The 14856-nt window shown below is 46.6% G+C and overlaps 1 protein-coding gene across 1 annotated transcript in view; it reads right to left on the bottom strand.

The window, feature by feature from the left end:
* STAG3 (STAG3 cohesin complex component) overlaps positions 1–14856 on the bottom strand; it is a 171059-nt gene that overhangs the window by 5712 nt on the left and 150491 nt on the right. The window contains exons 30-32 of the mRNA XM_077470584.1: positions 14252–14402; positions 7221–7304; positions 2783–2903 (exon numbers count right to left, since the gene is read on the bottom strand). Coding sequence (XP_077326710.1) covers positions 2783–2903; positions 7221–7304; positions 14252–14402 — 356 coding nt within the window. The remainder of the gene's footprint in view (positions 1–2782; positions 2904–7220; positions 7305–14251; positions 14403–14856) is intronic.

Below are 14856 nucleotides of genomic sequence, written 5' to 3'. Positions count from 1 at the left end.
GGGCATTGATGGACAGCACTGACTGGCATCGCTAATGGGCACTGATTGCTGGCACTGTTGGAGCTATATTGTAATCGGGGCACTGATGATCGGTGCCCCGATTACATGCCTAGATGTCCCCCTGCATAGAGATGTCACTGATCGTCTCTCTTCGCCACACACGCTGTCAGTGTGAGGCGAGGAACGCCAATTACCTGCATCTCCTTGTTTACATGCAACTGGCTGTGTCTGGATCATATGTTTAAAATGATCGGGGTTGCACCATGTCCTAGCAACACGGCGTGGCCGCAATCGCCGCGTTGTGCGCCCCCGTTGTCATTTGACGGTGGGCGGGCGGCAACTGGTTAAAAAACACAAATCGTAGCAAAAACACACTACATGCTTTTCTGCAGCTTCTCCATTGAAGTCTATTGAACCAAAAAAAGCACAGTTTTGCAGTAAAAAAAAAAAGTAATTGACCCTTTCCAAATACGCAGCAGCTAAAAAAAAAGAATAGATGTGAACGTGTCCCATAGGAAACCATGTTAAATGAACTGTAGTGCGTTTCTGTAAAAAAAAAAAAAAAGCACCAAAAAAAAAAAAAAAAAACACATAAGTGTAAACCAGACCCAAGATGTTTAGTAGCAGCAGCGTGCTTTTTTTTTCCCTGTATCACCTATTATAATGGGGTTCAAAAAACTCAAATTAGTCCTTTATAGTACAAAAAGAACAAATAATCGCTATTATAGTGGTTCATTTATATTGTGAAACTACTAATGTATAATATAGCCACCCCCATCAAATCATTCTCTGCATCTATTACATTTTGTACCACCACCCCTTCCCTTTAGAATGTAAGCTCTATGAGCAAGGCCCTCCTGTACCTTTTGTATTGAACTGTACTGTAGTTGTGCTGTCCCCCCTCAACATTGTAAAGTGCTGCGTAAACTGTTGGCGCTATATAAATCATATATAATAATAATATATATATATAATAATAAATACACTCAGAAGTAGGATATAGGGGCATTTAAACTAGGAGTCAGACATGGAGCTATATGAAGGGTGGAAGGGAGATACACATTTTTTATATTAAAGGGGTTGTAAAGGTAAATGTTTTTTCACCTTAATGCATTCTATGCATTAAGGTGAAAAAACATCTCACAGTGCCGCGCCCCCAGCCCCCCCGTTTTACTTACCTGACCCCTCGAAAGTCCCGCGCTCTCCCCAGACGTCCTCTTCGCCGCTCAGCCTGGCCGCTGATTGGCTGGAGTGGATGGATTGAAAGCAGCGCAGCCATTGGTTCGAGCTGCTGTCAATCACATCCAATGATGCGGTGCGCCGGCTGTATCACAGGAGCGCACCCGCAGGTGCTTCTCACCATGCGAGGGAGCTCGCATGAACGGTAGAAGTACCTGCGGGAGGAAGCCGAGATAGCTGCCGAGGGACCCCAGAAGAGCAGGTTTGGGGCCACTCTGTGCAAAACGAGCTGCACAGTGGAGGTAAGTATAACATGTTTGTTATTTAAAAAAAAAAAAAAAATTACTTTACAATCCCTTTAAAGTAGTACTAAACATAGGTTGAAAAAAATACAAAAGTCCATCTAGTTCAACCAATAAAAAAAGAAGAAAAAACACCAATAAAAAAGAAATAAAAAAAAAAGCGAAGACTTTTTTTTTTCCTGGATATGATCATTTTAAATATAATGCACAACACTGGTAAAAGTTTACTTTAATTGAGTTTCTCATTGCTTACGGTCCTCCACCCAGTTATGTTGACCTATCTTTATACCTGTTGTGGGCATCTGCTCAATACCACTGACACCGATTTTTGTTATGTATTGCCACAGGTACCCTCCATACTCGGATACTCTGTATTTCTGTTATGTAATGATCTGCGTTGATTACCTTGTATTGCCTTCTCTGCTGTATTTTCTTTAAACTAAATAAAATACTTTATGGAAAAAAAAAAAGTTTACTTTAATTGTAATTGTAATGCCTTACATTACCTCCAGTCTATCAGCCCCCAACTTCTCCAGGTTCAGATGCTGATCTTCCCTGCGACAGAGTCTTTAGAGGGATTTATTTATTTTTAACCAACAAACATGTTATACTTACCTGCTCTGTGTAATGGTTTTGCACAGAGCAGCCCCGATCCTCTTCTTCCTGGGTCCTCCCACCAAAACTTCTGGCTCCTCCTGCCTTCAGAGTGCCCTGATAACAAGCTGCAAAGTATAGTACAGAGTGCCCCTATAGCAAGGGGCACTTTAGAGCCTTTAGAACAGGGGTCTCAAACTGGCGGCCCTCCAGCTGTTGTGAAACTACAAGTCCCATGAGGCATTGCAGTGCTGACAGTTACAAGCGTGACTCCCACAGGCAAAGGCATGATGGGACTTGTAGTTTCGCAACATCTAGAGGGCCACCAGTTTGAGACCGCTGCTTTAGAACCACTTACTTCCTGCCCAGGACTACATGTCCCATGAGGCATTGCTCCTCACATATTCACAAGTTCTCAGGCACTTACTGACATGTATGGTCTGTGTACTGAGCTGTATGTGTGCTGCACTGTATTTCCTGATATGTAAACAAATAATGCATTCGGTATGCGGGCCATCTAATTGTCTGACCGATTAATCCATTATGAAAATAGCTGTCAACTATTTTCATAATCGATTAGTTGTTTCAGCCCTAATGGAAAAAACACACCGGACTCTGCACAGAAAGCGGCCCCGCATATATGTGAGCCCAGCCTTAAACAGATATAACAGGCAGAAAGCAGCACAGACGCCAGCAGTATACCTCACCTCATCGCCAGCTGACTCGGCACTGCTCTGTACATCTTCGATCACCATCTGTTCATCCTCTTCCATCAGGTCCTCTTCCATCAGGTCCTCTTCCATCAGGTCCTCTTCCATCAGGCTGAGACTGTGAAATCCCAAAAAAGCGATTTGTGCATTTTGTCATATACTACTGATGTGTTTTGAGGGACAGAGGTGGATCATTTATTAGTATTTGTATTCCGGGAACTGTTTTGCTTTAATGTAGAACTAAAGCAAAAAACATCCCCCCCCCCCATTTTGAATAAAGTTAAGCTAGGTTCACACTGCTGCGATATGATTTTTGATCCGACTTTCAGTGCGATTATGTGGTGCTACTTGGATGCAACTTTGATAAGGTTTGTATAAATCGATGGAGCCAAAAATCGCAGTGGAATTGCATCAAAGTAGTACAGGAACCTTTTCCAAAATCGCTCCGTGCCGAGTCGCATTAATATGAATGGATACCCATTCAAAACAATGAGATTTCTCTTGTCATGCGATTCTGTGCGACTCAAGTCACATCTGAAATCACAGTGGTGTGAACCAGGGAGTCTTATAACACCCGTCAGATTTTATTTTTTATTTTTTCCCCTCTGTCCCTTTGGGGAGATTTTCCTTCACTTCATTTACTATAACCAATCAGGAGGTGAGAGGAAATCCCAAATTAAGAGAATCCCTGCTTTTCACCAGAACCAGTGTTCCCATTGGAAGATTTCCCCCCCATTCATGTTCTGGATCAGTGGTCATCATTCCTGTCCTCAGGGCCACTAACAGGCCAGGTTTGCAAGATAACTGAAATACATGACAGGTGATATCATTTGCTGCTCAGTGATTGCAGTATTCTAGTCTGCATCTCCCCCAAGGTAATACATAAAACCTGGCCTGTTAGTGGGCCCTGAGGACAGGGTTGATGACCACTGTTCTGGGGACAACTCAAAATGTGCGATTTTCTTTAACCTTCACTTTTAGCAATATCAGTAAAATGGACAGTTAGAGAGGGTGAATCGCAAATAATGGGGGCACAGACAGCAATACAAACCTGACACTCTATCCAGAACTTAAAAAAAGTGTTCTTTAGTTAGGGAACAAAGCAGAAGATCTCTGTTCTGGGCAACATAGTAGACAGGGTCACCAACAGCTCAAATTTAGGGTGAGCAGGAATCAGATGAAATAACAACACTGTATAGCCAGTTTTAGATTTCAACGGAATAGTATCATCACTGGAAGATTTCCCCTTTCTTCCTGTTCCGGAAACGACGCAAAATGTTCGAGTTTTTTTTTTCACTCACTTTTTGTTGCATTTGTCGCAACTAGAAATCGGAAATGAAATCTTCACAAGGGGTTCTGACCCTTCAAAAAGTTTGGCTCACATGGATACCACAGGAATAGGAGCCAGATCTGTGCTGGAGAAGTGAGTTTTGACAGTTCACAGTGCCACACATCAGTGGAGTCTCGTCAGAGCACATCAGTGGAGTCTCGTCAGAGCACATCACTGGAGTCTCGTCAGAGCACATCACTGGAGTCTCGTCAGAGCACATCACTGGAGTCTCGTCAGAGCACATCACTGGAGTCTCGTCAGAGCACATCACTGGAGTCTCGTCAGAGCACATCACTGGAGTCTCGTCAGAGCACATCACTGGAGTCTCGTCAGAGCACATCACTGGAGTCTCGTCAGAGCACATCACTGGAGTCTCGTCAGAGCACATCACTGCCGCCTCGTCAGAGCACATCACTGCCGCCTCGTCAGAGCACATCACTGCCGCCTCGTCAGAGCACATCACTGCCGCCTCGTCAGAGCACATCACTGCCGCCTCGTCAGAGCACATCACTGCTGCCTCATTAGAGCACAAAAGTGGTGCCTCATCAGCGCACATCAGTGGAGTCTCATCAGAGCACATCAGTGGCGCCTCATCAGAGCACATCAGTGGCGCCTCATCAGAGCACATCAGTGGCGCCTCATCAGAGCACATCACTGCCGCCTCATCAGCGCACATCAGTGGAGTCTCATCAGAGCACATCAGTGGCGCCTCATCAGAGCACATCAGTGGCGCCTCATCAGAGCACATCAGTGGCGCCTCATCAGAGCACATCAGTGGCGCCTCATCAGAGCACATCACTGCCGCCTCATCAGAGCACATCACTGCCGCCTCATCAGAGCACATCACTGCCGCCTCATCAGAGCACATCACTGCAGCCTCTTTAGCGCACATCAGTGCCATCTCATCAACGCACATCACTGCCGCCTCATCAGGGCACATCACTGCTGCCTCATTAGAGCACAAAAGTGGTGCCTCATCAGCACACATCACTGCCGCCTCATCAGCGCACATCAGTGGAGCCTCATCAGAGCACATCAGTGGCGCCTCATCAGAGCACATCAGTGGCGCCTCATCAGAGCACATCAGTGGCGCCTCATCAGAGCACATCACTGCCGCCTCATCAGCGCACATCAGTGGAGTCTCATCAGAGCACATCAGTGGCGCCTCATCAGAGCACATCAGTGGCGCCTCATCAGAGCACATCAGTGGCGCCTCATCAGAGCACATCACTGCCGCCTCATCAGAGCACATCACTGCCGCCTCATCAGAGCACATCACTGCCGCCTCATCAGAGCACATCACTGCCGCCTCATCAGAGCACATCACTGCAGCCTCTTTAGCGCACATCAGTGCCATCTCATCAACGCACATCACTGCCGCCTCATCAGGGCACATCACTGCTGCCTCATTAGAGCACATCACTGCCGCCTCATCAGAGCACATCACTGCCGCCTCATCAGAGCACATCACTGCCGCCTCATCAGAGCACATCACTGCCGCCTCATCAGAGCACATCACTGCAGCCTCTTTAGCGCACATCAGTGCCATCTCATCAACGCACATCACTGCCGCCTCATCAGGGCACATCACTGCTGCCTCATTAGAGCACAAAAGTGGTGCCTCATCAGCACACATCACTGCCGCCTCATCAGCGCACATCAGTGGAGCCTCATCAGAGCACATCAGTGGCGCCTCATCAGAGCACATCAGTGGCGCCTCATCAGAGCACATCAGTGGCGCCTCATCACAGCACATCACTGCCGCCTCATCAGAGCACATCAGTGGTGCCTCTTTAGCGCACATCAGTGCCACCTCATCAACGCACATCAATGCCGCCTCATCAGGGCACATCACTGCTGCCTCATTAGAGCACAAAAGTGGCACCTCATCAGCGCACATCACTGCCACCTCTTTAGCGCACATTAGTGCCGCCTCATCAGCGCACACCACTGCCTCCTCATCAGCGCACACCACTGCCTCCTCATCAGCGCACATCACTGCCACCTCTTTAGCGCACATTAGTGCCGCCTCATCAGAACACATCACTGTCGCCTCATCAGTGCACACCACTGCCTCCTCATCAGAGCACATCAGTGCTGCCTAATCAGAACACATCACTGCCGCCTCATCAGCACACACCACTGCCTCCTCATCAGCACACACCACTGCCTCCTCATTAGAGCACAAAAGTGACACCTCATCAGCGCACATTAGTGCCGCCTCATCAGCGCACACCACTGCCTCCTCATCAGAGCACATCACTGCTGCCTCTTTAGCACACATTAGTGCCGCCTAATCAGAACATACCACTGCCTCCTCATCAGCGCACACCACTGCCTCCTCATCAGAGCACATCACTGTCGCCTCATCAGCGCACATCATTGCTGCTTCATTAGAACACAAAAGTGGCACCTCATCAGCACACATCACTGCCGCCTCGTCAGCGCACATCACTGCCGCCTCGTCAGCGCACATCACTGCCGCCTCGTCAGCGCACATCACTGCCGCCTCGTCAGCGCACATCACTGCCGCCTCGTCAGCGCAAATTTTTATAACAGGAATTAAAGTCTTTTTTTTAATTATTTAGTTATCAATTCAAAAACCCAGTGGTGTTTAATACCGCCAAAAGAAATCTCTATTGGGCTCAAAAAAATGATAAAAATTTAATTTTGGTACAGTGTTACATGACTGAGTAATTGTCATTCAAAGTGTGAAGGTGCTGAAATCTGAAAATTGGCCTGGGCAGCAAGGGGGTGAAAGTGTCCAGTATTGGGGTGGTTAATAGGGAAATGTGGGGTGGTTAATAGGGAAATGTATTTCTCCAATAGTAAATTGGGTGGCACAGCGGAACTCTGCCCTGCCCCTAGGAGGAAGGAAACAGAAGGGCATTTTGGTTTCTCCGCGCAGCTGCTTTTGCAGTCCTCACCCCAAATAAAATATTCAGAGAAATGTTCGCATTTCATTTTTTAGTCTGGGTTTAGAGAAGTTTAAACACCATTGAGAAATCTATGCAGAAATATAGTCAGTGCGGAGCTCCTGGAGCATTTTGTCTTTCAGCTTTCACCCTGCCATGGTAAATGCCCCATGTTTGGGAAATGGCTCACCTGTGCATGATGCTGGGCAGTGCGGATGACGCTCTTCTCTGAGGTCTCGGTATCTGAACAGGGCGCCGAATCTTAAAAGATCCACTAAAGAAAAAAAGAAGAAAAACAACAGAAAATTTTCAGTTTGCGGACTGATTGCCCTAGAAGCGTTTTGGGTAAACATAAGTGACCAGTATATCACACCATATTACCCCATCGGATTCAAGGGGAACTGAACTCTAAAAGCTCTGCCCTAAAAAATGCATGCAGATGGCAAAAGGCACAGTCGCCAGTTTTGCTTGTCACCTCCCTACAGCTGATCCTTACCCATTACTGACTACCAATATCTAGGACTGCACAGTGTCTCTATGTAGAGTCAGCCATCTTGGTAGAGGAAGGGCTTTTTGCCTTTCATATCAGAGCCTCCGGCAAGGACAACAGTGGACAGCACAATGGTAACATCACCGAATCTCCTAAGACTAGCAGTCAGGGGCAGCAGTGCCTTAGATCTCGCACTGCAGATATACAACTATGCAGATGTATACATAGGAGTGACTGGGCATTCACATTCCAGGAAGTGTGCTGCTTTTTTCAGGAGGAATTACAGACAAAAAGGTATATATTTTTTTAGTTTATTGCTTGGGCACAATTACCGTATTTATCAGAGTATAACACGCACTTTTTCCCCATTAAAATGAGGGGAAAATCGTGGGTGCGCATTATACGCCAATCCCTGCTGTCTCTGAGGGAAGAGGAGCGAGTGCTGCTGAATTACATAGAGCCACAATCTCCTGCGTACCCGGCGCTCCGTCACTCACAGCCACGCCTCCTGGCCCCGATTTGGGCCACTGTTCCATCATATGAGCAGGGCCAGGAGGCGTGGCTGTGAGTTACGGAGCGCCGGGTACACAGATTGCAGCCCTGTGTAATTCAGCGGTGCTCGCTCCTCCTCTTCCCTCGGAGACAGCAGGGATAATCCAACACTGGCGAGGCTGCAACCATGGGAAAGGTGAGGCTGCAGATGGGCACTGAACAGGCTGCATTGTTGGTCAATTTATAGCAGGCTTTCTCAACCTTTTAACCCTAGAGCAGGGGTCTCCAAGCTTTCTAAACAAAGGGCCAGTTTATTATCTTTCAGACTTTAGGGGGGCCGAATTGTGGCCAGAGGTATAGTGCCCAATCGTTGGCATCATTGGAAGGAATAGTTTCCCACTGGTGGTGTCAGTGGGAGAAATTGCACCCCATTGGTGGTGTCAGTGGGAGAATAATATCTCACATCAGTAGGAGTAATAGTGCCTCAAGGGCCAGATAAAGGCAAGCAAAGGGCTGCATTTGGCCCACGGGCTGCAGTTTGGACACCACTGCCCTAGAGGAACCCCAAAAAAAAATTTCATTTCTCGAGGAACCCTTACTAAAAACCCTTACTAAAACCAATTCATCAGAACTCAATAGGAACAATACCCCTTATATTGGTAGTCAATAGGAAGAATGTCCCCCCTTAAAGTGGTGCTCAGAATGCCATGCTTAACCACTTAAGCCCCGGACCAATTTGCAGCCAAAGGACCAAGCCCCTTTTTGCGATTCGGCAATGCGTCTCTTTAACTGTCAATTTCGTGGTCCTGCGACGTGGCTCCCAAACAAAATTGGCGTCTTTTTTCCCCACAAATAGAGCTTTCTTTTGTTGGTATTTGATCACCTCTGCAGTTTTTATTTTTTTGCGCTATAAACAAAAATAGAGCGACAATTTAGAAAAAAATGCAATATTTTTTTTACTTTTTGCTATAATAAACATCCCCCCAAAAAAGTTTTTTCCTCGGTTTAGGCCGATATGTATTCTTTCACATATTTTTGGTAAAAAAAAAAAAAAAATTCGCAATTAGCGATTATTGATTGGTTTGCGCAAAAGTTATAGCGTTTACAAAATAGGGGATAGTTTTATAGCATTTTTATTAATATTTTTTTTTTTACTAATAATGGCGGCGATCAGTGATTTGTATTGTGACTGCAACATTATAGCGGACACATCGGCCATTTTTGGGACCATTGTCATTTATACAGCAATCAGTGCTATTTAAATGCACTGATTCCTGTGTAAATGACAGTGGCAGTGAAGGAGTTAACCACTAGGGGACAGTGTAGGTGTTATGTATGACGTTATGTTTTTTTTTTTATTGTAGGGGGCATGTCCTGGCATGTGATGTCACCAATCGTCTTTCCCTATAAAAGGGAAGAGATGATCGGTGACAGGCTCAGTAGGAAGCACGGGGAGAGGTTTGTTTGCACAGACCTCTCCCCGTTGTTCAATTCAGTGACCTGAACGTGGGACATCAGCAGCGATCGGGTCGGCTGGTCCCGCGGCCACAGTCACGGAGCTCAGGATCGGGTCGGGAGCGCGCCGCCGCCGCCGGCGCGCTCCCAACCCACGGCTGGGCACATAAAAAGCAACGTACAAGTACATGCTTGTGCCCAGCCGTGCCATTCTGCTGACGTATATGTGCAGGAGGCGGTTCCTTAACCAGTTAAAGACAGCTAAAACGATATTTGGTGTCATGCTGCTGGCTTTGCTAAGTGGTGCTGAACCTTCAACTCTGTAGGCATCATCAAATAAAATCAATACAGCTTAAGGAACCCTTAGCAACCTCTGGAGGAACCCCAGGGTTCCACGGAACCCTGGTTGAGAATGGCTGATTTATAGACTGCGGATGGGCACTGAACAGGCTGCATCGTTGGGCAATTTAATGGCTGCAGGTGGGCACTGAGCAGGGTGCACTGATGGGCAATTTAGAGGCTGCAGATGGGCATTGAGCATGGTGCATTGATGAGCTGTGACCCTAATTTTGCTTCAACGTTCTTTATTTAAAATGTACGTTTTTTTCCTTAAACTTCCCTCCTAAAATTGGGGTGTGTGTTATATGCCGAACATTTATAACTTTCCCTACAACATAGCAAAGCTTAATTTTTCTGAATTTAGTCTCGCATTAAATGGCCCAGATTTCTTAAAAGGGTAACAGAACTGAAATGCAGGTACTGCCCACTAATACATTTGTTAGTCCTCAAATCCATCTCTGTGTCCCCATGGAAGCCCTTGTGGATCCTTGGAACAGGCTGAGGTCTCAACTCTTCCCAGAAGTCAGATTTATCTGTTATAATGAACCAATGTAGATTGGCTTTTGTTCACATCAGAACTGCTTCTCCCCAAACAAGACTATGGGAAATGCTAAAGCAGGTCAAAACACAGGTCGACTGTACTTGCAATGACTTTTTAATGATCTCAGAAGGATCTCAAACTGACCTAGCACACTGCAGTTGCTCATCCAAGCCCACCAACCCTTGTCCTAAGCCTGTTCATATCTATAAACTGTCCAATGGCAAAGTCCCCACTGCCCTCTGAGTCACTGGCATTCGACTGTTGAATACCAGGGGTGGGGCTTAAATCAGTCCCGGAGAGAAGTCGAGACCATCAGTACAGCCTGATACAAGGGCCAAGACCCGCTTGTCTGTCTTGGAAGCAAGTCTGAATGAGTGCCCCCACAGAAAGTAGATTTATATAGAGCAGGGGTCTCCAAACTTTCTAAACAAAGGGCCAGTTTACTGTCCTTCAGGGTTTAGGGGGGCTGGACTGTGGCCAGTGGGAGTAGAAAACGCCCCAGTGTCAGATGCCCCATCAATGGTTTTAGTGGGAGCATTCCATCGTTGGTATCAGTGGAAGAATTAGTGCCATATTGTTGTTATCAGTGGGAGGAATAGTGCCCCATCATTGGTGTCTGTGGGAGGTATTGTGCCCCACCACTGGTGTCAGTTGGAGGAATGGGGCCCCATTGTTTGTGTCAGTTGTGGAGGGAATAGTGGCCCAAGGGCCGGGTAGAGGCAAGCAAATGGCCACATTCGGCCCCAGGGCTGCAGTTTGGAGACCACTGATATAGAGCCACCCGCTGGAGAGGAGTAGCTAGGAGCGCCAGTGGGGGACTCGAGAAAAGGAGGTTTGGAGCCGTTCTGCACAATTCTATTATACAGAGCAAGTAAGAATAAACTAGTTTGTAAATTTGTGTTTTTTTTTTTGTTTTTTTAATAACAATCACTTTAAAGCAGAGTTGCACCCAAAAGTGGAACTTCCGCTTTAAGTACTCATGACCCCCTGAAATGCCACATTTGGCATGTAATTTTTTTGGGGGGGAGCAGGTACCTAATTTTGACAGGTACCCAGCTCCCACATCCTCTCCTGGCGCCGCGGCGCTGAGCGGAAATTCACCTTTCCCCCCTCCCTCCCTGCAATCTTCTGGGAAACAGGTCACAGGTCCCAGAAGATTGCTGGCCAGTCATAATGCACAACGTGGCTCGGGGAGTGCGCAACCCGGCTGCAAAGCTACAGCCGGGCCCCCACACTTGCAATGCCGGCAACGTGGAGAGGAGAGGGAGCTAAGTGAGTCTTCGAGCGGCCGCATCGCTGGACTGTGGGACAGGCGATTGTCTGTTTATTAAAAGTCAGTAGCTACACTTTTTGTAGCTGCTGACTTTTAAATGGGTGGAACTCCGCTTTAAAGGGGTTGTTAATTTACAGGGTTAAATTGACACTCTACTCAGGTTTATTCATGTAATGTCCCCCTTGACTGTGCTTTATAAAAATAATGCAGCTATAAACCTGTTTACACATACCGCAGATCAGCGCTCACGTGACCCACCGACTCTCTCCTCTCTCAGCCTGACAGCTGCAGGAGAAAGCCGGCAGGGTCACGTGAGCGCCGACCTGCGCTCTGTAAACAGGCATATATCTGCATTATTTTTATAAAGCACAGTCACAGGGGGACATTAAATACATAAACAGAGAGGATGGTGTAATTTTAACCCTAATTTGAGCAGCAGGAAAGGGGGGGGGGGGGGAGCACAGACATGGAGCTGACAGGCTGGGAGGGGAGGTGGGAGAAGACAGAGGAGAGCACAGAGGAGAGCACAGAGGAGAGACCGTAGACACAGCAGATGACGGAGGCACTGTGCTGTATAACATGCTTTAACCACTTAAGGACTGCCTCCGTATATCATTTTGTGTAATATGCACGGAGCGGGAGATGATGCACGGGTCCGGGGGCCACGATGTCAGCCACTCACCCGCGATTGCTCCACAGAGAGGCAGAATGGGGATCTACAAATGTAAACAAGACAGATCCCCGTTCTGACAGGGGAGTACAAGGAGATTGTCTGTTCCTAGTAATCAGGAACAGCGATCCCTGTGTACTCCTCGTCAGTCCATCCCCCACACAGTTAGAAAGCACCTCCCTAGGACACACTTAACCCTTTGATCGCCCCTGGTGTTAATTCCTTCCCTGCCAGTGACCCATTTTGAATCATTAGTCCAGAGCACCTGCTAACATTTTTCTGCACCCCAGTTCCTATGTTTCTGTGCATAGTTGAGTCGCTTAGCCTTGTTTCCATGTTGGAGGTATGGCTTTTTGTCCATAATTCTTCCATGAAGACTACTTCTGGGCAGACTTGTCTGGACAGTAGATGGATGTACCTGGGTCCCCCCGGTTTCAGACAGTTCTGTGCTGATGACTCTGCTGGACATCTTCCGATGTTGAAGGGAAGTAAGTATGATGTATGTCTTTTATATGCTGCATTAAGTTTCCATGGCCGACCACTTCATCGTGGCCGTCCACGTTGCCCATTTCTTTGTGCTGCTTCAATTCAAAAGAGCTTGAACAGAACATCCTGAAACCCCAGTCGGCTTTGAAATCTTTGCCTAGGAGAGACCTTGCTGATGCAGTATACTTACCTTGTGTCTTGTTGCTGTGCTCAGTCTTGCCATGGTGTATGAAACGGTCTTCCATAACCTCAGCTTAGTAGCAGAGTTTGGCTGTTCCTCACCCAGTTTTAAACTTCCTACACAGTGGTTTCTGTTTCAGTTAATGACTTTGTTTCAACCTACATATGAAATTGATGATCACTGGTACCCGCTTGTTATAATTGCTTAATCATATACCTGACTCTAATAATACGAAATCCCTGAATGCAAGTGAAATGCCACGTACACACGATCGGAAAAAACTGACGGAATTGCGATGGGATTTCACTCAAGCTGTCTTGCATACACACAGTCACACCAAATTCCGACCGTCAAAAACGCGGTGATGTACAACACGTACGACGGGACTAGAAAAATGAAGTTCAATACCCAGTAGCCAATAGCTTCCATTTCGTAAGTGAATCTGAGCATGCGTGAGTTTTTGCACGTCGGAATTGCATACACACGATCAGAATTTCCGAAGTTTTTTCGACCAGCTAAATTCTGATGGAGCATACACACGGTTGCATTTTCCGATGAAAATCTCTCATCGGTCTTTTGCTGGCCACAATTTCGATCGTGTGTACGCAGCATTATGCCCTGTACACACGGTCAGACTTTCCAACAGAAAATGTATGATCGGATCTTGTTGTCGGAAAATCCGATCGTGTGTGGGCTCCATCGGAATTTTTCCATCGGAATTTCCGATGCACAAAGTTTGAGAGTAGGATCTAAAATTTTCCGACAACAAAATCCGATCTTTAAATTCCGATCGTGTGTAGACAATTCCAACGGACAAAGTGCCACGCATGCTCAGAATAAATTACGAGATGAAAGCTATTGGCTACTGGCCCGTTTATAGTCCCCTTGTACGTGTTCTACGTCACTGCGTTCAGACGATTGGATTTTCCGACAACTTTGTATGACTGTGTGTATGCTAGAAAAGTTTGGGCCAAATTCCGTCTGAAAAAATCAGACGGATTTTGTCGTCGGAAAGTCCGACTGTGTGTACAGGGCATTAGAATTGATGCTGGTTTGAAGCCAAAGGGTAGTCACACCAAATATTGTTTTGATTTAGATTTTTTCTCCTGTTCCCTCACTTTGCATTTTGTAAATTGATAAAAATAAACAATTACAATATATATTTTTGAAAACAATCTTACTTTACAGCATTTCTTCACACCTGCCTAAAACTTTAGCACAGTACTGTAGATAATGTTGAAGGACACAGAATTTAAAGAATATACACATGACAATAAATAAATGCTTTCCAGACCTCATATCGAAATCGGAGTCCGATTCATCAGTCTCTTTTTCTCTTGCTGGACTTGAAGCCTCACTCCTCTCTTGCACCATTGTGGAGGTCAGTATTGGTGCGCCTCTGGGCTCCTCATCACCCATAACACTGCTGGAATCTTGAAAGTCATCTGTTGCAAGACAGACAATAACCAGTTGAACCGTAAACATCTTCAATGGAGCCGGTTACATAGTTAGTAAGGTTGAATAAAGACACCAGTCCATCCAGTTCAACCTGAGTGAGTGTCTACAATTGTCCCTATCCCTGTACATTGCACACTCACATTGCTCCCTACCCTCAAGGAGCCCACAATCCAAGGTCCCCATTCATATACTAAGGCCAATTTTGAACAGAAGCCAATTAACCTACCTGCATGTCTTTGAAACGTGGGAGGAAACTGGAGTGCCCGGAGGAAACCCGTGCAGGTACAGGGAGAACACGCAAACTCCAGGCAGGTAGTGTTGTGGTTGGGATTTGAACCAGTGACCCTTCTTACTGGGCGAGAGTGCTAACCACTACACCACTGTGCCGCCCTATGCCCGTATGTGAATGGTGCCTGCCGTTCACACATGTCCGAGGCGGCC

Source organism: Lithobates pipiens, unplaced genomic scaffold (assembly GCF_037356315.1).
Source record: "Lithobates pipiens isolate NorthernLeopardFrog02 unplaced genomic scaffold, aLitPip1_a1.2 Scaffold_8, whole genome shotgun sequence".
NCBI classification, from domain to species: Eukaryota; Metazoa; Chordata; class Amphibia; order Anura; family Ranidae; genus Lithobates; species Lithobates pipiens.
This window is presented reverse-complemented; position numbering and strand designations above follow the sequence as displayed.